The 27908-nt window shown below is 31.1% G+C and overlaps 1 protein-coding gene across 3 annotated transcripts; it reads left to right on the top strand.

The window, feature by feature from the left end:
* Positions 1 to 78: 78 nt before the first annotated feature.
* On the top strand, positions 79 to 27796 carry LOC143046206 (uncharacterized). Of its 3 annotated transcripts, XM_076219247.1 has the most exons (8): positions 79 to 189; positions 2326 to 2610; positions 3873 to 4037; positions 10645 to 10837; positions 10880 to 10902; positions 18618 to 18695; positions 21817 to 21895; positions 22723 to 27796. In XM_076219247.1, exons 1-8 carry the CDS (start codon positions 138 to 140, stop codon positions 23345 to 23347), a joined length of 1500 nt encoding a protein of 499 aa, XP_076075362.1. In that variant the 5' UTR covers positions 79 to 137; the 3' UTR covers positions 23348 to 27796. The 3 variants fall into 3 exon arrangements, with proteins under 3 accessions (XP_076075362.1, XP_076075361.1, XP_076075363.1); XM_076219246.1 differs by having other exon boundaries at positions 10645 to 10902; XM_076219248.1 differs by lacking the exons at positions 10645 to 10837; positions 10880 to 10902 and having other exon boundaries at positions 80 to 189.
* Positions 27797 to 27908: the final 112 nt, after the last annotated feature.

The raw sequence follows: 27908 nt of genomic DNA, 5'->3' as shown, positions 1-27908 counted from the left end.
GAAATAGACTATAAGTAACCTTGACATTGGAAAACCCGTTAACCTATCCAATCATCATGACTGTTTACAATTAATATATTAATATTTCTACTCACTCACTCACTGTATCACCATTGTGAAGATTGAAGTTAGAAACAATGGAATATTTACAGTATATGTTTATCCTTATTGTGATGTTATATAAATCGGGTAAGTAACTATAAGAACATATCGTGTATATTGCTTGTGTTTGACTTTTATCTGTTTAGACGTATTTTTGACAGTGCTAGGCTGCAATAATTTACGCATGTCGATTCTATAAGTAATAACTATTGAGTTTTCAATTTAGTTATAATCCCATATAAACCTGCCTCTTGTATTTTGGTCTATGATAATGTTTTTCAACTGTTTAGAAAAAAAGGGGGGTGTACAAATCTAAATAATCATAGAGGGTGGTAAAGGGTGGGGTGCTTGCACGGAAAAAACGTGAAATAAGACATAATTTCACATTGAACGTGAAATAATTTCTGTCATGAACGTTGCACGAAAAATAGAGACTTTGATGTGAACCTTTTGTGACTGAGTCGCTGACTGTCTTCTTATATGTTTAACTCTCTGTTTTACTTGATATTCCCGATTTGGTATACACATTTATGATAAAAATGGTTTACCGCTTTTAAAATAGTATTTCTTGACAATCCCTGCCAAGTGTTTGAATTTTATTTGAAAAGTACCTAGCACGCAAAATAAGCATTTGAAAATCACGATGCCATAAAATTAAATAAGCAGAACACGTTGAACGAGGCACCTGTCTTGCACCACTGAACGTCAAATAAAAAAGTAAAAAACAGCGATCACATTGCACGAAAATAACCCTTTACCACCCTCATCAGACATAGGAGTGTATATCTGAATAACGAAATCACAACACAGTTTGTTACACTATAGCTGGGTAAATCTACCCTATTGATATGTGCTTTATATGTCAGTTTTGTTTGAAGCTTAACATCCACCTCAGTCCCAAGAGTTAACAATTGTGAATAATATGTATAAGAATTACAATAAATTAGTTCAATTGAATTGAGAAAAGTTTTTTATTTTTTTATTTTTCTCCCAACATTTCCATCGATTCAAAGATAAACTACCAAAAAGAGATTGGGCTGTTATAAAAATGACATTTAGTCATTTACTATATATCTTTATTACAACACATTGTAGTGACATTATATATTAATTTGATGAAAGTATTTATATGCAAGTGTACTAAGGTTTCTATACATTTTCTTTTGTAATTTACACATAAAAAGCTATAAGTTCAAATTAACTTTTAATTTACCTAAATAAAGCTATATATACTCGTATATTTATCATTTTACCAATGTTTACAATAGACTTGTGCTCAAATTTTACCAGGTACACTTTTGATCTTATTTCGAAAGTTTTCCTAATTGAATAGCCCAAAAAACTTTTATAAAGTTTTAATGTACATGTACATTTCATGTATGTGCATGATGTGTGGGCAGATTTTCTGTACAACGTTGTTTCCAAAAAAAAGAATGGTAATTAGCCCACTTTTTTTGCATTATTTTATCATTCAGTAAAAGATTAATTTAGTTCAGCAGATGGTACAATTTATGAAACTCTATGCTGATAACATTTAAATTCGTTTGTTACAAGCCCCAGACTATTTACCAGACAGCATCCTATTTCTGTTTTGATTGCATCTTTTAACAATTCACTATAACTATTATATAAATAAAGAACTAACATAATTATAATCTGTCAAGATATAGTTGGCAGTGACAGTAGTTGTACAGTATATTATTACAGTGGTTCAAATAAGACTTTGACATCACTAGAGTAAAGTCTGAGGCCACAGTGGAAAATTTATCCTGACATCATATCGAGTGTCACAGAATCTTAAATATCACTAAGGTCTGTTTCAACTAGATATGCTGAACTCATATTGTACATTGTATTAAAACAATAATATAACAAATTTGAACTTACCATTGCTAACAAACAATTCTTCAAAGTTGTTTAAAGATAATTGTTGTAGGTTTATATTTCATGTTATTTTTACAATGGAAGTCAAAAAGAAAAAAAGAATGATTCACCTCAGATTTGACATAAGTTTTCTTCTATTTTGCATACATGTTTGTTATATTTTTACACTTTGCACTGTGCAATTTTTGTCCGTAGTGCATCGTCACACCTCCTTTCCCATAACTATATATCCCTCAATAGTCAACTACTGAATTAGGGATATTTTCTATGTGATTAAAATGGAAATATTTTGATTGTTTTGGATATTTATAGGCTAACAAATATTTTTTCCCATTACAGTTGACGTATCATCAGAAAGTTGTCAACCCATCGTGGATTCTTTACGTAAATATGGAAATGTTTATACTTACAAAGACGTCTGTTATGTGTTTATTAACCATGAAAAAACTTGGGTAGATGCTCGCCATAGATGTGAAGCATGGGGTGGGGATTTAGTGCATATACCAGACCAAGGCACCATGCAATTTATAAAAGGAATAATGGATAATCAGTTACGGTGGAGAAATAATGGTGTGTGGATAGGACTACATAATAGAGGATCAGGTGGATGGCGGTGGACTACAGGTACACATGTTAAAATCATAGTATTTCAATAAAAACAATTTCAGGTCATGCATAATATACATGTAAGCTACTTTTATTACATGCACATGTAGATTGACAACATATCTGGACATTTTCTTAAAAACAACAGTTCTTCAACATGATCAGATAATATCAAGCTTCGTCTTATAAGGTCATGGCCTGGTGCTTCAACAAATACTAGAATAAACTTAGAAAACACTGTAAAACTATAAGGAATATCTTTAACTTTTAAAATAAGATATCATCCTTGTGAACATGTTGGTCCTTTAAATAAACTCATTTCTGTACATGTTATTCTTAAGGTTTGGGTTGAAAAGACGCTCTTATCAATCTTCCCTGTGCTTGTTTCACTCTTCTGTGTGATTTGAAATATCCTTGACCCAAAATTATCATCTATCCATATTCTATCCAACATTGATAAGCTGAATCCCAACTTATTAAGTCCTCTTCAGGCATATTAGGTTTGCTGAAAAAATCACACTTATGTTTCTATCATTAAAAACACTCAAAGAAAATCAATAAATCTATTATCAGTTTGATTATATGTAAATCATCAACAACTCAACAAAATATAAGGCCTTAATGAACTGTTTTCTAAATTAACAAAAAGCTTCATTAATGTAACACATGTACAAATGTACTTGCAACTGTTATTTATAGAATCAATAGGGTCATGATAGTCCATTCTCTAGCAAATATTCATCCTTCTTTGAGGTGTAAAAAATGTGTGAGATATTTTATTATCACTCATTGGATACCAGTTTTAGTTGATTTCATGGGTATACAATAATCACAAGTTTGAATGTTCAACAAACTATAAGTTTTCTACAGGCTTATACACAGACTAGCAAAACCACAAAATCAAATATCCACGAATATTAGTACCCATGAAACACGAATATTGGTTCCCATGAAACACAAATATTGGTTCCCATGAAACAAGAATATTGGTACCCATGAAACAAGTACCCATGAAACAAGAATATTGGTACCCATGAAACAAAAATATTGGTACCCATGAAACAAGAATATTGGTACCCATGAAACAAGAATATTGGTAGTTTTGTACCCATGAAACAAAAATATTGGTACCCATGAAACAAGAATATTGGTACCCATGAAACAGGAATATTGGGAACCATGAAACAAGAATATTGGTACCTATGAAAATAAATAAATCTGAAGTACATTACACTATCAAAACTTTGTAAATTATATATTATGATTTATTTTCTTTAAAGGTCAACGACAGACCTTCAACTACTGGGATTCCGGACAACCTAGTAAAACTTTTGGATTTATATCTTTTGAGGACTGTGCCTGTATGAGGAGAGGGGATGGATGGCGGTGGCATGATTACATGTGTGATAATGGAATGTTTACATACAAATACATCTGTCAATTCCGTAAGTTTCTATTTGATTTCTTAATGTTTTGGCCAGTATGATCTTTAGTCTTTTACAATTTCCTGAATTTCCATTGTGTTGTTTGCTAGTAGTTTAAAAAAACCAACTTGATTGTTAAGTTCTTTTAAAGTTCTTTTTTGTTTATTTTTTTTTTATTATCACCCATTGTAAAAAACTAACATTATTTCACTAGTCCAATGACTTACATTATATTATTCATAAGACTGTTCAAAGTATCAAGTTCCACAGGGAAAAAAAAAAAGATAGAAATGTTAAAACTTGGCTTGGGGTGTGTCCTTACCGTAGTATTTTTTTGTTGAGCCTGCAACTTTTGTTGCAGAAAGCTTGACATGGGGATAGTAATCCGGTGGCGGTGGCGTTAGCTAACTTCTTAAAAGCTTTATATTTTAGAAGGTGGAAGACCTGGAAGCTTCATACTTTGTATATGGATACATGTACCTCATGTTAAGAAGTTTCTGTCAATCACATGTCCAATGTCCTTGACCTCATTTTCATGGTTCAGTGACTACTTGAAAAAAAAGTGTTAAATTCTCACTTATTATAACAGATAACTATATATGGTATGTGTTTACCTTGGAAGGTCCTCATGCCCGTCAATCAGTTTTCACTTGACCTTGACCTCATTTCATGGATCAGTGAACAAGTTTAAGGTTTGGTGGTCAGGTCCATATCTCAGATACTATAAGCAATAGGTCTAGTATATTCAGTGTATGGAAGGACTGTAAGGTGTACATGATCAACTGGCAGGTGTCATCTGACCTTGACCACATTTTCATGGTTCAGTGGTTATAGTCAAGTTTTTATACGACCGCAAAATTTGAAAAAATTTTCGTCGTATATTGCTATCACGTTGGCGTCGTCGTCGTCGTCGTCGTCGTCCGAATACTTTTAGTTTTCGCACTCTAACTTTAGTAAAAGTGAATAGAAATCTATGAAATTTTAACACAAGGTTTATGACCACAAAAGGAAGGTTGGTATTGATTTTGGGAGTTTTGGTCCCAACATTTTAGGAAGTAGGGGCCAAAAAGGGCCCAAATAAGCATTTTCTTGGTTTTCGCACTATAACTTTAGTTTAAGTTAATAGAAATCTATGAAATTTTGACACAAGGTTTATGACCACAAAAGAACGGTTGGGATTGATTTTGGGAGTTTTGGTTTCAACAGTTTAGGAATTAGGGGCCAAAAAAGGGCCCAAATAAGCATTATTCTTGGTTTTCGCACAATTACTTTAGTTTAAGTAAATAGAAATCAATGAAATTTAAACACAATGTTAATGACTACAAAAGGAAGGTTGGTATTGATTTTGGGAGTTTAGGTCCCAACAGTTTGGGAATTAGGGGCCAAAAAGGGACCCAAATAAGCATTTTTCTTGGTTTTCGCACCAGAACGTTAGTATAAGTAAATAGAAATCTATGAAATTTAAACACAAGGTTTATGACCATAAAAGGAAGGTTGGTATTGATTTTGGGAGTTTTGGTTCCAACAGAATAAGGGGCCCAAAGGGTCCAAAATTAAACTTTGTTTGATTTCATCAAAATTGAATAATTGGGGTTCTTTGATATGCCGAATCTAACTGTCATGACTGTGTATGTAGATTCTTAACTTTTGGTCCCGTTTTCTAATTGGTCTACATTAAGGTCCAAAGGGTCCAAAATTAAACTTAGTTTGATTTTGACAAAAAATGAATCAGTTAGGTTCTTTGATATGCTGAATCTAAAAATGTACTTAGATTCTTGATTATTGGCCCAGTTTTCAAGTTGGTCCAAATCGGGGTCCAAAATTAAACTTTGTTTGATTTCATCAAAAATTGAATAAATGGGGTTCTTTGATATACCAAATCTAACTGGGTATGTAGATTCTTCATTTTTGGTCCTGTTTTCAAATTGGTCTACACTAAAGTCCAAAGGGTCCAAAGTTAAACTTAGTCTAATTTTAACAAAAATTGAAATCTTGGGGTTCTTTGATATGCTGAATCCAAAAATGTACTTAGATTTTTTATTATGGGCCCAGTTTTCAAGTTGGTCCAAATCAGGATCTAAAATTATTATATTAAGTATTGTGCAATAGCAAGTCTTTTCAATTGCACAGTATTGCGCAATGGCAAGAAATATCTAATTGCACAATATTGTGAAATAGCAAATTTTTTTTTAATTAGAGTTATCTTTCTTTGTCCAGAATAGTAAGCAAGAAATATCTAATTGCAAAATATTGTGCAATAGCTAGATTTTTTTTTTAATTGGAGTTATCTTTCTTTGTCCAGAATCAACTTAAATCTTTGTTATATACAATATACAATGTATATTCTATACAATATACAATGTATATTCACTTTTTACTACCAACTGATAAATTAAAATAATCTTTACCATTCAGTGATAACAAGCAGTTTTTTTACATCTTAATATTTTATGATGTTTTTAAATGAGTAGTTATTGTTGCAAACTCCATTAGAAATTTTAATTGAGATTAGTTTTGGAATAAGGGAAAGGGGGATGTGATTAAAAAAATTGGGTTCAATTTTTCTCATTTGAAATTTCATAAATAAAAAAGAAAATTTCTTCAAACATTTTTTTGAGAGGATTAATATTCAACAGCATAGTGAATTGCTCTAAGAGAAAACAAAAATTTTTAGTTCATTAGACCACATTCATTCTGTGTCAGAAACCTATGCTGTGTCAACTATTTAATCACAATCCAAATTTAGAGCTGAATCCAGCTTGAATGTTGTGTCCATACTTGCCCCAACTGTTCAGGGTTCAACCTCTGCGGTCGTATAAAGCTACGCCCTGCGGAGCATCTGGTTGTGTTTTGTTCTGTTTTTCTAATGCTGCATGAAATAGCTTTACTTTATTTGGTGCTTGGAATGATTGTAACATGCATATGTACAAGTCTAGCTGGCAGGTGTCATCTGACCTTGACCTCATATTCATGGTTCAGTGGTCAAAGTTATGTTTTTGAGTTTTGGTCTTTTTTTCTAATACTATATGCAATAGATCAACTATATTTGGTGTTTGGAAATATTTTATGATCTATATGTCAGTCGCGCAGGTTTTATTTGATCTTGACCTCATTTTTACAGTTCATTGATTAGTGCTTAGTTTTTGTGTTTTGGTTTGTTTTTCTTAAACTATAAGCAATAGGTCAACTATATTTGTTGTATGGAAAAATTATTAGTCTGGCATGGTTTATCTGACCTTGACCTCATTTTCATGGTTCATTGGTCAATGTGTTTAGTTTTCTTGGTTAATGTTAATGTGACAGTTGTAATAAAGCTTTATATTTAGGACTATCAACATAATATCAATGATTAGTAAAGAAGGCGTGACATTTCAGCATGTGCACTCTTGTTTTGTCTACTATTTTGTTTAAATAAGAAGTGTTGTCAGATTGTTAGTATTAAGATTATTTATATTAGGCAGCTATTGAACTAAGTATTCCTAGTAGTAAAGTAGAAGTTAAAGGAAAGGGAGTTGGTGTGCCCAAACACAGTTTATCCCTGCTACTTTCAATATGTGCCTATCCCAAGTCAGGAGCCTGTTATTCAGAGGTTGTGGATTGTTTCTGTATATCATATTTGTATTTCATTTATAGTTTTATACATGTATGGAAAATTTAAAGACTGAGCAGCACAAATCCCACCATAAAAACCCAGAATGTGATCTCGGGTGATTTTGAAGGGTAATCAGATCCTGCTAGATATGTCGCTCCCATTGTGTTGCTCATGGCAAGAACGAAATCTGTAATATGATGCTCAAACTATTTTTTTTTGTCTTATATCCTTTTGTCTCAATCAGTGATGTTGAGTTGAAAGACGAAAACAGAAAAAAATATTTTGTTTCTTAATTCCTCATTGTTGAATAATGTAATTTTTAGCGTTTTACGATTTTGAACATGACTTGCAAGATGTAATCTATGATTCAAGCTTAGCTTATATAAACTAATTTGCTTGCTGTACTAAAGCTTCGCAATACAAGAAAACAAAAGTTTATAAACTAAAGTGGCATATAGGTTTTGTCCATGGTACATTAAGGTATTTGCTACATGTATGAGATTGTTATCATTGTGAGGTAAGTTCATTGATGGTCATGGCAATTTTCATCTACTACAAAATGTATCTGTTACAATTAATGAAACTGCTAGAATCCACATATTACTTTAACAGCTATGTGCAGAACCAAGTTTACTACATAGAAAATGTCAATTGATAGATTTTTATGCCCCACCTACGATAGTAGAGGGGCATTATGTTTTCTGGTCTGTGCATCCGTTTTGTTCGTTCGTCTGTTCGTCCGTATGTCCCGCTTCAGGTTAAAGTTTTTGGTCAAATAGTTTTTGATGAAGTTGAAGTCCAATCAACTTGAAACTTAGTACACATGTTCCTTATGATATGATCTTTCTAATTTTAATGCTCCCAATTAGAGTTTTTACCCCAATATCACGGTCCACTGAACCTAGAAAATGATAGTGTGAGTGGGGCATCCGTGTACTGGGGACACATTCTTGTTTTACCATGATATAATCAACTAAATACAATTTACAAACTCTTCATTATGGTCATGAAGGGTGTGGAGGCTTTTGTTTAAAATCTGATAATTGTGTATTTATGATGGATTTAGAAACAGTGTGTGAGATTTTTTTCTTCTAATTTTTAATTCATTGCACAGACATAAAGGTGGAAATGTCTGAACTGCTGAGTAGACATAAATATTTTACATGGCACATTTCTCATGTAGTGGTTGTTGGTTACACCTGTCAATTACATAACTATTTCAAAGACATTAAAATGTTAACACCTTCACCCTAATCAAGTACACCTATAAACAAATATTCAGAACCATGAGAATATCTTTAGATTGCACATAAACTTTTCTAATGCAATTAATTTATTAACAGAATTTTTATTGGACAACATCATATATTTTAAGGGGTGCACATCACCAGGGTTCCATTGTCTATTGATCTGTTAAGGGGAGTCGCTATTTTGATTTCTATAATTTAAAAATATGTGATTTCTTCAATAATAAAAAAAGCCTTTTAGGAAGATGTGTCTCCTTATTTTATCCTTTTTATGAAATTTTATTTTGTTCTGAATTATATACAGAGCCAACAAATGTTTCCTGTTTAAGCCTCTCGTCCTAATGGTTATGATTGATTGTTGGTTGTTTAAATTAACACCAATGGCAAATATTTCATTATGATCAGGAGGATTATGGTATCAATGAAGTCATACTTACTTGGATAACGTTCTGAAGACGAGAACAATGCATCACTAGGAAAACTCAATTTGCAACAATGAAAATTATGCTTAATGTTGACCAAGCTAAAAAAAGACTGTCAATTAATTTCGTATTATGAGGAAGGCGGTTGCCGTATTAGAACATCTGAGCTAACCATTTAAAGAATTTATTCTTAGAGAAAAATTTGTCTGTTATGCATCTCAATTAACGACATTAAAACTTACGTTCTATGTAGACCAACCTTAAAATACTATATAAATTGTAACATTCATTTCCTCATTATGAGGAAGGCGGTTCCCCACTAAGAACATCTATAAAACTAACCAATTTAAGAAATATTCCTAGAGAGCATCAGTTCTTTAATCTTGATGCTACATGTATCTGCATTAAGTAGATCAGAATCTGAACATGTCATCCTTGTTAATAGGGTGTCAACTAAAAGAAGTATAGTTAATTCTGCTTTATAATATTGTTCAAATCAACCAAAGAATAGTGAAAATTTTACTGCTTGTTTGCTTTATTTTTTAATTGTCTTATGTTAGTTGGCAAAAATATGATTGCAATTTTTATATTCAAAACATAAAGTCTTAACAGCTCTGATATCTCCATTGTGTATAGGTTTCCTTTATTTATTTTCCAAAAATTGAAATGTTTTTTCCCATCAAGCAAATGCTGACCCCTAAATTCAATACGTAGACATGAAAGTCATGAAAAGATATAATATATTTCAATGAGTATTTAATTTCACTCATAACATTGTTCAAAGTGCTACATACATGTACATAACATGCATGTAGCAAACATTGGGGTCAGTATTTTAAATATAAACTCACTGGTAAAGTGTAAACATAAAAGGTTAAATGCAGTACATATCATGTTAAAAACTTGGACTTTGTACTTGACTGAAAATAGCATAATGTGTGGTTTATATGAAATCATTTTAGGTGGTGGTGCACTTTTACTTTTATAACACATTAGTGGCACAATTTAATGTAGTTTTTTACCTTAATTTATTTTATAATGCTTCTTAGTTAGCTTTGATACTAAAATAATTTAAAAACTTTCTTTTAATTTTTGACAATCTCTGCCTTCTCTGTTTGATGCTTTTATGATCTGTAGTTGTATATTTTTGTGAAAACTTCTAAGTTGCAGTTTGAGAAACACTTTTCATATCACATGACTTCTTCTTTTGGTCAAGCTTCAGTTCTATTCCAGGCTTGAATGTAGTCTCATAGATTTGCAATCTCCTCATTATTTCATTTGGCTCCTTTATTTGCTTGCTGTTTCTGGAGTTCCATAGCTTCATGCATTATGGCTGTTATATTTACCAACTTTTTTCCTGTATAAAGGTATGTTACCTACAACAACAACCACAACCACCACCACAGCTAAACCAAGCACAACCACGGTCACCACCGTCACCACCACCAAAACATCAACCAGTACTGCAAGTTCTAGTACGGTAACAAGCAACAGTGTCATGAACTTATTTAATCCTGTATATAACAAACCTTTGGAGACTGCCGATACTGTTCACGATGTATATAACAAACCTTCAGAGACTGCCGATACTGTTCACGATGTTGTTATTAAAGGATATCCATCAGGTTTGTTCATCAATCATCCATGCTTATCGTTCCTCTATAGCTAGAATTGTACATAGCAACATTCCTAACCATCATTTTATTTTTGCTTGAAATTTTACATTATATACTTTATACAGCATATGTTATGTGTGTACACAGGAATGTTTTGTTTTGTATGGTTGCAACCAATTTAGTTGGAAATTAATTTAGTCTATGCTGAAATGCTTAGATTGAAATTTCTTCTCAGGTGTTAAAATTAGGGGATTGGCATCATCTGAATCTTTTTATCGACCCTATTTTGTGATTTTCCAATGAAATCGATACACCAACGGCTATTTTAAATTTGATTGATAGATACATGTAACAATTTTTTGTTTGCTGCTGTCTTACTTACTAGTAATCAATAGTCTTAATCAATAGTTATTCCTCTCTCTTTTATTTTCTCTAGAATTGCAAGTTTGAGAGACAAGATCTAAGGATGCTCTCAAACAAAGTATGAATCATTCTAAGAGCCCATTGAAGGTCGCTGCTATCTGAATACCATATTATTATAAGTTTTAAACATTTTAAAAAGTAAAATCACAAAAATACTGAATTTAGAGGAAAATCAATTGGGAAAGTCCATTATAATAGATAGGAACTTCTACAGAAATAATTAATAAGCTGATAATTTTTTAAAAGCCTCTTAGTGAAAAAAAACCAAGGCAGGGATCCAGAATTGAATGTTTAGGAACCGAGAATTTCACCTAATACTATAAATTCATTTTGTCTGGTTTTGTTTTTGGAGGGGCAGGGTTTTTAACACCGACATCTGAATAGAGACAAAATTCAGTTTAAAACCTATTTGACATAGTAAAACATTTTTGGGCATTGTATTTAAATATCTAATATGTTACTTAACAATGATCATATTGGTGAATATATTTATTTACATTACATATTCTAAATAAGGAAGTATTACTTCAGCAAAGTCCTAAGAATTATCACTTAAATATTTATCATTGTTTAGAAGACAGATAAGAGGGGGAGGACAGGGGGGTACCCTTTTCCCTTCTCCTTTCTCCTACCCCCATTCTCCTTTCTCCCATTAGAATAAAACATCTCCTTTTGAGATATTTTTTCTTGAAATATTAGAATTTTTTTTAAAAGGAGAGATATTTTATTTTTTCTCCTTTCTCCCAGCCTTCCTCTCCTTTCTCCTACCCCCTTTCTCCCTGTCTCCCTTACCCCTGTCCTCCCCCTCAGATAAGACAATGTAAGATGGAGTATTTCCTACCACTCAACAATATTTTGTTGTTATAATACTAATAATAGTTTGCATGTTTAGTAACATGATTTTATTTGTATGACTTGTTTTGCATGGCTGTTTTTTTATTAAATTATATATTTAGTCATCAAGGAAACCATGCATTATGCTATATTGTGCTTCATCAACATTCATTTTAATTGATATCAAAAGTATATGTATAAGAAATAAATTTTCTCAGGCATATTAATAAATGTCCTGCTGTGTTTAATGCAAGACCAAGTGTACAGACAAAAACTGAAAAATAGAGCTCAAACAAAAATTACTAAAATATGACTGTGATTGGATGCATATTGTTACACAGCTGTTAATACAGCTATTTCACCAACCAAGACTTTTTAGGGGAGATATATAATATTCATTGTTTATGTACTGGTTCCAAGATATGATCTCCATGTTTCATCTCATAGAGACAAAACTTTGGAATGTTACCATAATAAATAAACATCTGTGGAAGAACCAAAGTGAAGGGAACAAGTTTCAGTAAAAGTTTGGGGCATATAAATGTTAAAAAATGACGTCTAGCCCTTTTTTTGACGTTTTAAAAAAAATGTAGTGCATATGAGCTTTCCATTCTCAGGTATATCTTTTATTTACAAAACTTTAGGGTAAAAGTGGTAACATTTGGGTTGCCTTTGACAATTACAGTCATGTGCATGGAGAAAAAAATATTGAATTTTGTTACAAATTCTACTGGTTGTTTCTGTTAATCCTGTTCAGAACTTCAGAATGACTCTATCCTGCCAAAAGAAGAGACTATTATACAATAATTAGATGGCCATCATGTCTCTATCAGAACAGGGGTCTCACCATCATAACATTATTGTGGTCAGTTTGACAGATAACAGAGAGACAGACCACCGTATGCCAACATTCTAACTTCTCTTAAATAAATGTTTTCTCTGAAACTTGAGTACAACAACAAAATCAGTTCCAGCTGACTTTAAACATGCCAAAACTGTGTGTGTTAGGGAAAAAAGTGTATTTAGTAGCATGTATCATTCACATGTTCATGTCATGGATAATTTATCTGCAAAAAAAATTATGTACAAAAACATTTAATTGCTAATAAAAAGTTGAAGAAAATAAAGTATGAACAAAACTTATCTGCAACCAGTAGTGGTAATAAAATGAGGGAAGGAAAATATATCAAAACATTTTCTTGAACTTGGGTTGACAGATGCTGCACGTTTGTTATGTCGACCATGATAATTATATGTGGGTGTTTTCACAGCATGTTTAAGATTGTTATGGTGCTACTACTTCCTGAATGTACTTAAACTAGTAGTTCTCTTTTGTTTTATGTAGAAGAGTGTTTATATAATATCCTGATTTAATACAAGTATTTCTTAGTAGAAGATATCTGTGCTTGATATTTAAGTTAATTCTTTGAAGTCCTACACTGACCACAATGGATAAAAATCCATGAATGTTTGGAACTGAATATTTTAAAGTTTCTATTAAAATGAAAAGTATTCACAGTATGTATTTTAATCACAAACAACAAAACGATTTTGTATTTTCACCTTCTCTTTTTCATGTTTTTACAGATATGAAACTAATGCTAATTTCTAAGTATGGGAAAATATTGTTAATACGACTTTTGTGATTTGATACTTCACTTGAGCACTTATAATAACTTAATAAAAATGAACAAAAAATTACTGTTGTATGAGTTGAAGTAGAAAAAAAATGTTTGACTTGTTTCTTGCCTAACTCTGAAACCTCTCCAAACCAGACTGAAATATCATGATTGATTCTATGAAAATTTTCCAAAAGATCCATTTTGATAGTTCATTTGGAAAAATATATAAAGTTAGAGATAAAAATGGTTTATAATATAGTACAATGTTGATAATGACTTATTTCTTCTGCTTTCTCAGACATCTGAATCACTTATTGATAAACAATAAAAAATCATTCATAGACATGAAATATTTGTGATTATTAATTTGGATCCAATACAAGTCCTGACTAAGGTCTGACTATCATTTAACATTGTAATTAGTAAAATATTTCTATAGTCTTTTTCATAATGATGGTGTAAACAGTTTACAATTTCATAAGATACAAAACTAAAAACAGCTGTAGTAGTTTATAAATATTTCTGTAGGAGTATGAAACTAAGACCCTTGGTTTAATATGAAGTGTTTATTTGTATGATAACTAAATGAATTATCATGACACCTATTATGATATAGATTATTTTGAGTTTTTATCAGGAAAGTAAAGTAGTAATTTCCAGTCCCCTATCTCCCAGCTCAAATTTCTGACAAATAATTGTTTCCAGCTATTTTTCCAAACTACATATTTCCTGTCCAATACACAAAAGTTTTAAATTTCTAAGAACAATTTTCACTCGATTGTATTTAATTTTCACATCTTGCCGCCTACTTCAATCACACTGTGTAATTTTTAAGTGGCAAAGCTGTTTATTAATAAAGATCTTTATATTTGATTAAATCTGGTGTACTCGTTTTACAAACGTATTTTCATTTGATATAAGATCACGGATTTATTATAATTGTAAAGAGTTTGTTTTTTGGTGTTTGTTATTTAACTGATGGAAACAAGTCTTTGTTAAAGAATCTAATACAACACAATTTAGAAACTTTTGTGCAATTATTATCATGATTTTTTAACAATGTACATAAATGAGAGATAAACTAATGCAATTTCAGTAAAAGAGGGACACTTAAGATATCAGAGGGACAGTCAAACTCACAGTAAATGATGCTAACAAAATTTGTAATGCAAGCTTTTGTTTTTAAAGACAATTACTGTGCCTAACCGATCACCTTTGGGGTATTATAATACCTACAGTGTTACCTGGATAAAAAATTGTCAACACAATTTGTCCATTTAAACTGTACAATAGGTTTTGTGAGAGATTATCAATAGGTGGTCATTTAACTACCTGAAAAAAAAATTTAGGACAAAAAACAACCAGGTAAAATCTACAGGTAGTTAAATGACCACCTATTGATAATCTCTCACAAAACCTATTGTACAGTTTAAATGGACAAATTGTGTTGACAATTTTTTATCCAGGTAACACTGTAGGTATTATAATACCCCAAAGGTGATCGGTTAGGCACAGTAATTGTTTTTTTGCAGAATATAAAAACATTTAAACTTTTCTGGGATTACACTAGATGGGTACAGTTCAAAAATCAGAAGTTGAGATACAAAGGTCATATAAAGATTATGAGCCAAACGTAATTTTGATAATTGTTCCTCCTTATGGTGACTTGAATAACACCAGTATCACTCAGATTACAATTCTACCTTGACAGGTAAGTTTGTATTTAGCCTATAAAATACTGATTTAGCCTTGAGAATTGAAAGGTCAGTTTCCCATTCATACAATAGAGGTTGATAAATTTGGCTTCATGCCATTTACCTTGTCCAAAATTAAGGTCACTTTATTGTTATTGTGATAATGTTAAAGTACAAAAGAACCCTATATTCTGACCAATACTTAAAACTTTGTGCATCTTGATTTAATTGTTAAAAATCTGTTAATGTTGAATTTTAGGGGTTATTTTAGGCCTTTTAATTGCATATTTCTTTATATAAAAAAAAACTATCTGCTTGACTGTTATAGAAATAGACTATGCTTGCAGGGTCTTGTTTTTTGTTTACACCAAATCTGACAGATTATTATTAAGTTGCAAAATATTTTAAATGAGAGCTGAAATTTTTTCTATCTTTAAATGTGCATTGAACAATGTTGAAGGTTAAAATAATCATAATGTGAACAAGAATGAAGAAAACATCTTGGTCCCAAAAAAAAACCATCATCAACCAGGATATAATATTCCAAATTTTAATTTATTATACTAATATCAGTTGAAATCTCAAGCCACTATTTTGCATGTTTACAATGTAGGTCATGTCCCAACAGAAAATCAATGAATTTGACAGAACAATGTACTCTTAGCACAAACACATAAGGTCACTTATACAAAACCAGTTTGACAAGATGTCTAGTTTAAAACCAGTTTGACTAGATGTGTCCTATATTTTAACAATGTAAATGACATGAGGACCTGCATGGGTTTTTTAATATCTGTATTCTTTAAATTTTTAGGGCATTTTTCTTTTAATAGCCTTAAAAATAACTCGCATTCTGTAAAGCAAATTCTCATGAAAATGATTTTACTATATAGTCTTTCTGTTACAAGATTATTTATCAATTATGCACATTGATCATTATATTATTGGTATTGCATTACAGTTACCCAAGTTTCCTTTTTATTTTCTGATTTATTCTTTATACTATTGCACCGCATTATTCTCTATTCTTTATTTTGTTGTTCATTTTCTCTATTCTCTATTTTTTGTTGCTATTATATTTATTCTCTATTCTGTAAACCCCATTCAGACCCTCATAGGTAAACTTCTATTGTATGAATGGGATAAACTGACCTTTCAATTCTCAAGGCTAAATAAGTATTTTATAGGCTAAATACAAACTTACCTGTCAAGGTAGAATTATAATCTGAGTGATACTGGTGTTATTCAAGTCACCATAACTAAAGTGTAAGTTACATTAAGGTAACACAGATTGGGAAAATATATTTGTGTTGGTGTTTGTTTACTACTTCCTGTATTATAATGGACAAAAACATACATTCCAGAAGATAACCATAAGTAAATAAAAGCTCTCAAAATACCGAAAAGTATTATTAAATTGCTGCAAATAAAGACCCTGGATTTTTATCAAAATCAAATCTCATTACTATATTTTAATATAATGTGATTTATATTCTTCAAATGTATCTGTATAGAATGGTTCAAATGTCTAATAATGCACTTTCATCTACTGCAGTTAAATTTTATACTTCTAAATAAGTTGTTTACATCCGTTTAGCTAATTTGATTTTCCTTTGCTGTGGTTAAATTTTGTGCATTTTAAGACTAGGAAATTCTGCACTTGGTGACATAAAGTGCAAAAAATCTACAAAATCAATAAATTATGTGACAAATAGATTGCATAGGCGGATCCAGAAGGGCCCTGGGGGGCCCGGGCCCCCCCTTTTCTTGGGATAAATTTGGTTGCTTATATAGGGAATCACTGAAGCGTGACTGGAGCGGGCCCCCTTAGGGCAGTCAGCGGGCCCCCCCTTACAAGAAGTTCTGGATCCGCCACTACTTTGGGATATATATATATAAATATTCCACAAAAATATCTCTAAATTAAATATATTGTGCATGTATATATTGATCCAGTCAGAGAAATCTGACAAATAGTGTGGGATAGGATCAAATATTCCACAAAAATATCTCTAAATTAAATATATTGTGCATGTTTATTGATCCAGTCAGAGAAATCTTGTTATAAAGACTGCCACTTCTGACTATTGATTTTTCCAACCTACTATGGAAAATATGTGTTGTTATCTTTTAAGATAGAAATGAAATTGTAAAATTCCTATAGTGAATCAATCAATAAGGAGTTTACTTATTTTGTGATGTTTTGTAATCAGTAAGGTGTCGTCACAATAAACTCACACCCAAAAATATCAAATGTTTAAGAAAGGTCAAAAATTTATAACAAATAGGAAATGAAAGATTATGTCATTAACCAAATGTTATTAGATGTTTGTTACAAGGAATATTGGGAGTGAATTAATGGGTTTATAAAGAAAAGTTAATAGATTGTATTAAAACCTAGAAAAGGTTAATCAAATGTGAATTGACAACAAAAATATGATATGAAACTTCATGTTTATTATAAGATTACAGTGAAAATGTAAAGGTTGTTTTGAAAGAATTTCTCTCCATATATATAGTAATTGCAATATTTATCTCATTTTGCTTTCTGTATAGTGTTTGTTTTTTAAGCTTGTAAATAAATCCATATTATTTGATTAACCCAAAAAAGATTAAGAGATGTACAGAAATATATTATAATCCGTGAGTAAGAGTAAAAGGAGGGGGGGTGCTGCTTGATTAGGCTTTAACTCTTACTCTGAGAAGAAAGTGATAGTACATATGTTTTTGTACACAGGGTGAACTTTGAATAAAAGGGGTATGTGGGGTATATACCAAGAAATCTGAAATCATTAAATTCAATGAAACCAGGCGAATAACATCTAGAGGACAACATTATGTCAAAACCATATTATACAATAACAGAATAGTTATAATCTTTATCACTCCAAGGGATAAAAAATGAATTGACATTATAGTTCAGTAACTTCATTACAACTTGCAAACAAAATTTGGTTTATCTTTTGAAAGACCCACAGCTGTAGTGTTGTTGCTTATATTAGGTTTCTACTTCAGAAATGGTACTTCATCAGCCATTACAAATACAGTAATCTGTGTGTGATGTGTCTTACATGTATGTTACTGTATCTTTATATCACTTCTCTTTTCCCTGTTATACCTTTGATTGAACATAGATTTATTTTATTTACAGATTCGTCAATAGGAATCCAGGTTGCCAAAAATATAGAGAGGTCACGTCAAGGTGACAGTCTTAGTGATGGCAGCAAAGGTATTTTATATATCATAATTTTCAATTAATCAAGTTCAGTTAGTCCAAATTAATGAGAATATAAGATGTAAACACTGGTTATAGACATATAAAAGAAGAAATGGAGCATTTTAACTACTTTTCTGGATTATTTTCTATAGTATATTATTTGATGATGTCTTTTGAATAGTTATCCACCCCACATCCTATTCTCATCAACTTACAGGAAAACTACATTTGTTATGATATCTATGCGTATTATATTTGAGGGAGGGCAAGACCTTTTGCAGGACTCTGGGATCAGGTGTTTTTAAGCTCGGGATTTCGGGATTGATCCTTTCGAGATCCAGGAATTCTTTTTTTCGAATTTCAGGATGTCAGGATTTAAATTTCTTTAAATTTGGGACCTCATGATTTCATTTTTTTACACCCGGGATTTTGGGATAAGGACCCTTCTAACGCCCTCCCCCTCTTATATGTATTTTATAGTTATTGGACAATGTATTGCAATGTTGACATTGTGGATAAATATGATACATAGTAATTATATCATGAACTTATATCTATCACATGTTAATATATACATGCATATTATATATTATAAAGCCTTATTTCATCAATTAGATTGCACTCTGAAACATACATAGATTGTCAATTGCAGTTATGTAACAAAGTGGCCACATTTTGGGGCAATTATATTTGTAAAAGTTATTTACCAAAAAAAAGAAAAAAAGTTGTAATCAAATTTGAAACAGCTGTTCTTCCTTACAGATAAAACAAAATTTAATAATTCATTTGCCCTATGATGTCTGTAATTATTTTGTTGCAGATTTTAATGGAACACAGTGTTTTTACTTTACTTGGTTATATAATATTTGACATATTATGTGCACTTGTATTTAACCTTTCTCAAAAAAAAACCCTTAAGTTCATCAAGTTTGAATTCTTAAAAGTGTTCTGGGGCGTAGCTGGGTCCCTTTGAAGTGCACGCCAACCAGGGGGGGATTGCCCCCCAAGATTTGTTTTTGGCTAGATGCAAAATGGTGCGTTCTGAGGGCCTAAAATTGGTTTGATTAGCAAATTGTTAAGACTGTATTTGATCATTTTTTATTGAGAAACATCCTGAATATTTTTTTCAAAAATCTGCCCTTCGTATTTTTAGCTGCAACAAAAAAATCCATGGACTTGTCTAAATTGACCTCAAAATCACAGTCCCAGAGCCGATAATCTGTCATTTCTCATTGTGAAACGGATGTACGTTTTCAAACATTTCAGTACGCTAAACGACCTTTCAGCTGTAGCACTAACAAAGGGCATTGTTAGGAGAACACACAGTATTGGTCAATTGGTCATTAGTTATTTGTTCGACCATGGAAGAAGATATTGTGCATGAAAACGGTTTTCTGAATTCAGAAGTCGATAATCAAGTTCCGTGATCATATGACCCAGAAACGGATAGAAGAGAGAAATTCGCCAGTAATCCTTATATATAGGGGTTTCGACCTAGGAACATTTTCATCTATAGTAAAAAGCTCTGGCTGCTATATCTAGAGTGATTTGGTATAGCTCATTCCAAACATTATCATCATTTTGCTCGGAACGCAACATTTCAGTTAATACGGACTAGTACTGTGGAACTTGATGAAGAAGTCTTGAAAGGCTATTTTATTTTATATTTAATAATGCAATGATCGACGCCTTAATATTTCGACAGGAAGGTGTCAAAACAGAACAATATGAAGTAGCCTTTCAAAACATTAATTTAAAGAGGGGACTCAGATTTGTATTTACCGTTATCGTAATTTACATATAGAAGAGGGGCGAAAGATACCAAAGGGACAGTCAAACTCATTGAAAATGTTTACTGTAATTCATTAAATTGTTCAGGGTCGGATCCAAAGTTAAGAGATAAAAATGAAACAAGTCAATTGGTCATTTTTTTTCTCAAAATAATGTACGAAATTTACAACCCTTTTCTAAACAAAAACGTGGGTTTACAACCCCTGCAGCCCTGTTAGTTCAACGACGTGCATTATATATTTTTTTAATTGAAATGGAGTTAATATACCTTGTCGGAAATTTGAAGGTGTGGACATCTTTCTATTTGTCGGTCAAAAGTTGTAACTTTATATCTTTTCCTAAGAATATCGAATCTTTCAACAAAGAAATATCTGGATAAGATGGTCCCAGATTTTTTTGTACTGGCTTAGACATGACACTGATTTGGCAGCTAAGTTCAATCAATTTTTTTCATCGTCAAGTTTTGACGTTTCAGGGGTCTAAATTGTCCTGATTTGTTGCTGGTTATGTTTCTGTATGACTATCACTGTTGGTAGGCGTTTTGTGAGAAAAAAATATCTAACGTTTGCCCTTTAGGGTTGTCACGCTTTGAACTGTTCATATTTTATACGCTGCTTTTTACGTCGAGTACCAGACGAAAATTATAGCAAATAAATTAAAAACGATTTCGGTCAGGGTTGATTTTACAGACGGAAATAGTATTGTGACGTTATTAAAATAGTTATACTGTATCTTTTTCTACTTTGATTGGTTAAGTTAATTTTAATATATTTTAGTCGTTTGTATTTTTATTTTATTTTTCGGCGTAAATTTTTTTTTTAAACCCTGCGATGTGCACGCCATGGCGTGACAGCGTATATGGAGCTACGCCCCAGGTGTTCACAATGACAATGTGGTAAATTCATATTTTCCTATAATATTAGTAATATTTGAGTATTCTTTATTTTTGAACTTTTAGGGTAGGGCTATTGTTGAAAATGTATGAAAAGTAAATGATACCCAGCATAAGGAAATATTATGGAAATTTAAATAATATCAGTATGAATGAAAAAAAAAGACCCCACGTATACATCATGATCAATTAGACAAGAAAACCCATTGACTCAAAAATGCAGAACAACTTTTGTGTTTAACTAAAGAGGGCTAGCAAAACACAATGAGATCTTATGAAATAAGATGATTTTGCTGATACTTGTTTCAAAGGGACTCCCAACAATAACCAATACATAACAGCATCTTGGAATTTAAATTCCTATACCAAAAGCTAATAAAAAATAAACTTATAATAAATTAGTCAAGAAAATAAATTAATAAGTATTTATTATTTGTTTTGTGATTTCAGGAGTTATAATAGGCCTAGTACTGGGAGGATTTATAGTTCTAGTCATAGTGTGTATGGGATTCATCCTGTTCAGAAGAAGGTAAACACTAAGACTGATACATACATAGGTATTATGTGCATCACATAACATCACTAGAACCAGAGTTTTACGTTTCCAGAAATTGGCATCACTTTTCTGAGAAAAAACGATGATGTTTCTGGGAAAAAAATCTACGTTTCCGGATATTAGTACCTTACTTTTCCTGGAAAATAGAAACGATTCCAGAAAAAAAATTAAGGAAGTGTATACATTATGTTTCCAAAATATTAGCTGAAACGGAATATCCCACTAGAACATTATGCAATGTTGTTTCACTTGTGTTTTAAAGAAATTGAGCTTTGTCTTAAAATTATTTGTAAGTGTTTTAAAAATGTATACAGCTGTATATGTATAAGTCCAAACACACATATTTAGACACTGTCATATGCTAGTAACATGTATTTATTTAAATCAATAATTTATGAAGTTTCAAACCAAAGAAGTTCAAAAGAAAGCACATTGGTGTAACACTGGTCTAGGCTTATTGCGGACAATTTGCTGATAAGCAAAGCATCTGTCATGCAGAAGCAATGTTTACAAAATGAAAAATAAATTATGATTAATATATTTTTGAAGTTATTGGCACCTAGAAACTATGAACGCCCATTTAAATGGAAGGGTCTACTCTGAAACTGAGAAGTCAAACAAAAACAGCCTCATTCAAGTTTTGAATTCAGGACTTGTTTGTTTGAAAAACCAAATTCCTCTTTGTTTAACTCCAAAGTTTTGACAGAAGCTTTGAAAATATTGTAAAATAGTGATTTGATTCTATTAAAAAATATTAAATGCTTTTCAAAAAATGTTATTGACATTGTTTGTTTTTTTAGGAGGAAAAGGAAGCGTGACTCAGATAATTTAGTCGTCCAGTTTGAGAACACAGACTACATGCAGGGGTACACACAGGGGTATTCTCCAGTGTCACAGAATGAAGCTAATGGTCATGTCCCTAATGGAACCAGACCAGAAAGTCACATATATATGGACACTAATGAAAGGAATAGATTGTACGAACAGATGACCAAAGATGTTGACCATGGGGTCAATAACTATGACAAACTTAAACCTAAGGGAGCTTGTGCAGGGGCTACAAAGGGGTACACTGATGATTGTGAGGAGAGTGACTTGAAAAAGGAAAGAGTTAATCTCCCTGAAGAAGCAGAAGGGTCTAGACTAAATAATGATAATGAATATATTGATATGGCGGCAAACAAACCAAAACTTACAAACTTGGAGGCAAATACGAGACGTGTGGAAAAACAGAACAATTTACAACAGCCCTTATACAGCAATGAGACCTTTCAAAGAGAAAGATTACAGACTCCCACCGAAGATGAGTTGGAGATCCTTGATTACGAAGAGAGCACACCATTAGATAATGGACAATTACAAGTGCTTGATTACGAGGAGAGTACGACCAAAAAGGTTGACCCATTATATGATACAATTCATTGAGAAAGACTACTATAGCAGAGAATTATTCATATACTGGTCAATTACTTAAAGTATTATAGGGTGAAACCTGCCAAAAACTACACAGATGTAGAGTGTAATGGAACTCCTATCCAAAGAAATATGCATATTCAAACATATTGTAAAAGCTTATGTTATTTATGATTAATTATTGGAGAACAATGTCTTCATAGCAATAGGGTTCAAGTTCAGAATAAGATATTGCAAGAAAGAACAGTTAGGATTTTCATTTCAGTCAAAATGTAATTGATGAATATTACATTTAGAGCACAATCCAGACTTTTGTCATGTAATTCCTTCAGATAGGCGGTAAATTTATATGCCAGAAAAGGCATATTTGTAATTTGCTTGAAATCATTTTTTATCAATCATTGAGTTTTTTTTAGTGATATTTAATAGCCTAGTTTGAAAGTTTTTCCTCAAACAAAACAATATGGGTTAAAACTGTATGAACAATGTTATATTTGTAGTACATTTTATATTTTAAATACACTAAGCATAGTAGAGAATGATAATAATCTTAGTGTTGGGTTGTAAACCATTTATTGTTACAATAACAACCTATTAAAATCGTCATGATCCAAATTTCTTTTTAATTGTATACATCCCAAATTTAAAATACAGGTGTAGAATGTAAAGTTGTATCTCAAAGGCATTAATTTGAATTTTTTATATCAAAGACTGTCATTTGAAGCATTTTTTTTGGATAAAATTATTTAGTCAAGATTGATAATAGATGGCACATAATTACTATACAATTCATGCACTAACTGGAATCAGATCTGTGTAACCCTGATTATTAGAAATATTTCCCAATCACTTACTTAAAATCCATTAAAATCAAGTTTTCTTACACTTTTAATTTCATTGAATTAAAAATCTGGTGTCATCACTTCACCTACTAGGATCTAACAAAGCTCTGTTTTACTTTCAATCGTCCCAAACATGCTTAAAACATTTGTCACTGGGTGTTCGGCAATTTACCTTTAATCAATCACTCGACAACTCGACCAAAGAGCAGATAACAGTCGAAGGCCACCAATGCGGTTTTTAACGCAGCAAAAAAACCCAACCTGTACCCAACTTTCAAAATTTTAAAATGTATATGTTTATACAGTAGATTCCCATAAACATGAAAAACACCCCATAACAGAAAGTAAGATTGAGCTTTGTTAGATGCTTTTAGCAAAAAGTGGTCACATGATCATGATTTCTATCAGATTATGACACCAATGTTGTTATATTCAGGTTGTCAACCTATTTTAATGTACACTTCATGTTATAGGTAAAACTGTTGTATTGTTATTTGTCAGTTGACCTCATGTTGTTTTATATTTACAGTTAAAAACTTTTAAAGTGGCATTCATATATGCATTTTTTTCAATTGTGTATGTTTTTTAGTGAAATATCAAAGAAATTGTTGTTAAAATAACTTTTAAAGTGGCATTGATAAATGAAATTTTTAAAATTGTGTATGTTGTTTGTTAAAAATCAAAGAAATGATCGGTAGAAAATGAATGATTAATTTGAGTGCATGTTTTACTTCACTGATATGACACATTTAAATCTTTTTTAACCCTGTAATAAGGGTCACATGCAAATTACCTAAGTTATCCAATCAGTAAAATGGTTGTGTGTAAATTTTGAGTAAAAAATTAATACTCCTCAACATAACCACTAGCTTAAACAACAACAGCCAAAAATTCTGAAGATCTTTACTTTTTGGATTTGTTCCCCGTTAAATGGTAGTAAAGTAAAGTAAGTTATTTCCCCTTATTTTACTGCTTAGGGTTTATCAAAAGATTTTATTACAGACATTTTGATATATCTAACCATATTATTTTTATCAAGTATGCCTTGCACCTCTAAAGAACATTTGCTTCGGCCTCCTAGTCAACCAAATTTGTAACATGTAATTAACTTACCCATATGCATGTTATAGTTCCTTTAATATAGTTTGTCCCTGTCTATGGTCAATTTATGACATATAGAAAATGTTTTACATTGTGTATGTATATATGTATATAGACTATAAGTTCTTTGTAGAAAAGTAAATGCACATTCCTATATCCATTGTGTATAGTGCTAAAATGTGTATGTTATGTAAATTATGTCTTTTCTAAAGTTTTTCAACAAAGACTTCTCTTTAAAAAAACGTTTTGCCAGTATTACAAGGTTATGTAGTACTAGCAAGGTAAATATGATTGCTTGAATCTAAATGGAAATCTCATTCAATATGAAGTTTTTGAAGTGAAATGTTTTTATTCTCTGAATCAAGAAATTTATTTTTAACCAATTTTGTAAAGATATAAAGATTTGAAGTTATATTAACTACATAGCAATACAAATGTAATAAATATAGCAACAAATATCAGACATGTGATTCTTCTATATATATTTTTAGTGACAGATAAAAATTATGACACACATTATTCTGTCGATAGCACCTTGCTAAATTTAATTATACTATTTTTGCTGCTTTTGAAATGAAGTAAATTTCCAATTGCTCTACACAATTATGTTTGTTACGAAGTTGGTTTTTTTTTTACCAATATTGACAATAAATATGTATGAACATGGTGTTTATTTAGATAAAGGGTATTTTGAAAATCTTGTAACAAAATTCAGTTATTTATCCTGTTTGCACATTGTAGTACATGAGTACACCAAAAAAGAATTATGACACTTTTATAAATCCTTCCACTGAATATCATTCAGCGTATAGTTGTTTTTAGTTGTGTTTTATGATTTGTATTATTTTAAACTTTGTGCAATATTTTATATAGTTATATAGAAGATTTTTCATGTTGATTAGGCTAAACCTTATTTTTAAAACAGTTATAATTCAGTTTCATAAATACATAAGCTTTATTTACCCCTCTCAATTATACATTGCCTTAAAATCCAAGCTAAATAAAAAATACTTTATCGTGAAATTTTCAAGAGTTTTAAAAATAATTGATATCAAAGGGCAGATAATTACAATGTTGTCTATTTCATTTTCACAACATCAACTATTTCTGATTTAAAGAGACAACAATGTTATTTGTTAATATATCATTGTAGATATTCCATTTCATTATATAATAATCAGATCATATATTCATTTAATTATTGTTTTAAAAACAATCAATTTATTTGTGTGTGTGTATGTGGAGATATTGTATTGTTTAAAAGGGATAAACTACATAAAATGTAGAATTTAGGTAAAAACCTGGTTCATGTGTTTGATATATTTCTATGAAAATGAAGTATAGTCACTTTAGAAAATACTGTTTTAAAATATAGTCTGTCTTGAGTTGTATGCAAGGAAAATCCACCTGAATCTATAAACTTTATCTGTATATTTGAATAACCACCTGACCAGCGAGAGATTTCTCTGAAATCTTTTCTTAACAAAAACAATGTGCCAAAATCCTTTCAAATAACACCTTTTGATAAATCCTTGTTTTTCGATACCATAATATAAATTACCACAATTGTGTATGAGAAATCCTGTAATTGATATGCCAGGGTAGCATGACAAAGTATAATATTTATATTATATTATGATATATCATATTTATATTATACATGTATTATGATATCAAATATTAGTACCGACTGTACAAGACCCTCATGGGTAGTCTTGGTCCTTTAAAGCCAAAATATTAGAAAGAAACAAATATAAAGCAAGGAAGGATCCAGCCATTTTAAAAAGGGGGGTCCTAACCCAGGACAAAAGGTGGGCTCCAACTATATGTCCCCATTCAAATGCATTGATTGTCCAGAAAAAAGGGTGGTTTCCAACAGCTGGATCCGCCACTGTAGAGTGGATGAACAAGATGACCCTAGTATTAGATTCATCTGAAACCTTAGATATCATTAAGAAAATATAAAGAAATGTTAATGTGTTAAGTAACAAGATGGAAATCCCAATATCATGATTACAACTTACCTTTGACATGTAAATTTGATTTATTTCTAAAATAATAAAGGATAAAAACTTGTTATTTTCTAATTGAAACTTCCATACATAAAGTTGTACTTTTAAAGACCTAACATGCCAATGTGTGTAGGGTTCCTGACATAAGTAAACCAGTAGTTTATTGTGGCCTAAAATTGTTCTTTAATGTGGCCTTTCAGTGTAACAAGAGGTATTTTAAAATATTGTAGACCTGGTGATAGTAAGTCTAGTCAAAGAGCATTTTACTATAGCACCTGTATCCTGTAAAGATAGGGGATATGGAGAGATCCCTGGGAGTATGAAGGAATCCCATTTATTTAAATGATAGAGTTGACTGATAATTAGTCCAGATTCTATTCACAATTTACTGTATGCATTGATTATTATAGAATTTTAATTATATTTTTAAAATTTAATCAGTTGTATAATTCTTTTACAATCTTTTGTGGTTTTATTAATTTTACAATAAATATATTATGCATTTTTGTGAGTGTTTCAATTAGTGCCAGAGTTCAGAGGTCTGTTTGATACATTTGATGGTTGACCTATACAATAGAAGGAATTATTTTACCATTTTTTGTTCTCTGCACAAAGTCG

The sequence above is a fragment of the Mytilus galloprovincialis genome, chromosome 9 (genome assembly GCF_965363235.1).
Source record: "Mytilus galloprovincialis chromosome 9, xbMytGall1.hap1.1, whole genome shotgun sequence".
Classification (NCBI taxonomy): domain Eukaryota; kingdom Metazoa; phylum Mollusca; class Bivalvia; order Mytilida; family Mytilidae; genus Mytilus; species Mytilus galloprovincialis.
The sequence above is the reverse complement of the archived record's forward strand: the minus strand, read 5'-3'. Positions and strand labels throughout refer to the sequence as shown.

What these genes read in the sequence shown, in the direction of transcription:
- LOC143046206 (XM_076219246.1), top strand. Translation starts at nt 138, where the DNA reads ATGGAATATTTACAGTATATGTTTATCCTTATTGTGATGTTATATAAA. An exon ending in CAAATACATCTGTCAATTCC is followed by an intron (nt 4,038 to 10,644) that starts GTAAGTTTCTAT and finishes TCCTGTATAAAG; the next exon opens with GTATGTTACCTACAACAACA. An exon ending in TTCATCCTGTTCAGAAGAAG is followed by an intron (nt 21,896 to 22,722) that starts GTAAACACTAAG and finishes TTGTTTTTTTAG; the next exon opens with GAGGAAAAGGAAGCGTGACT.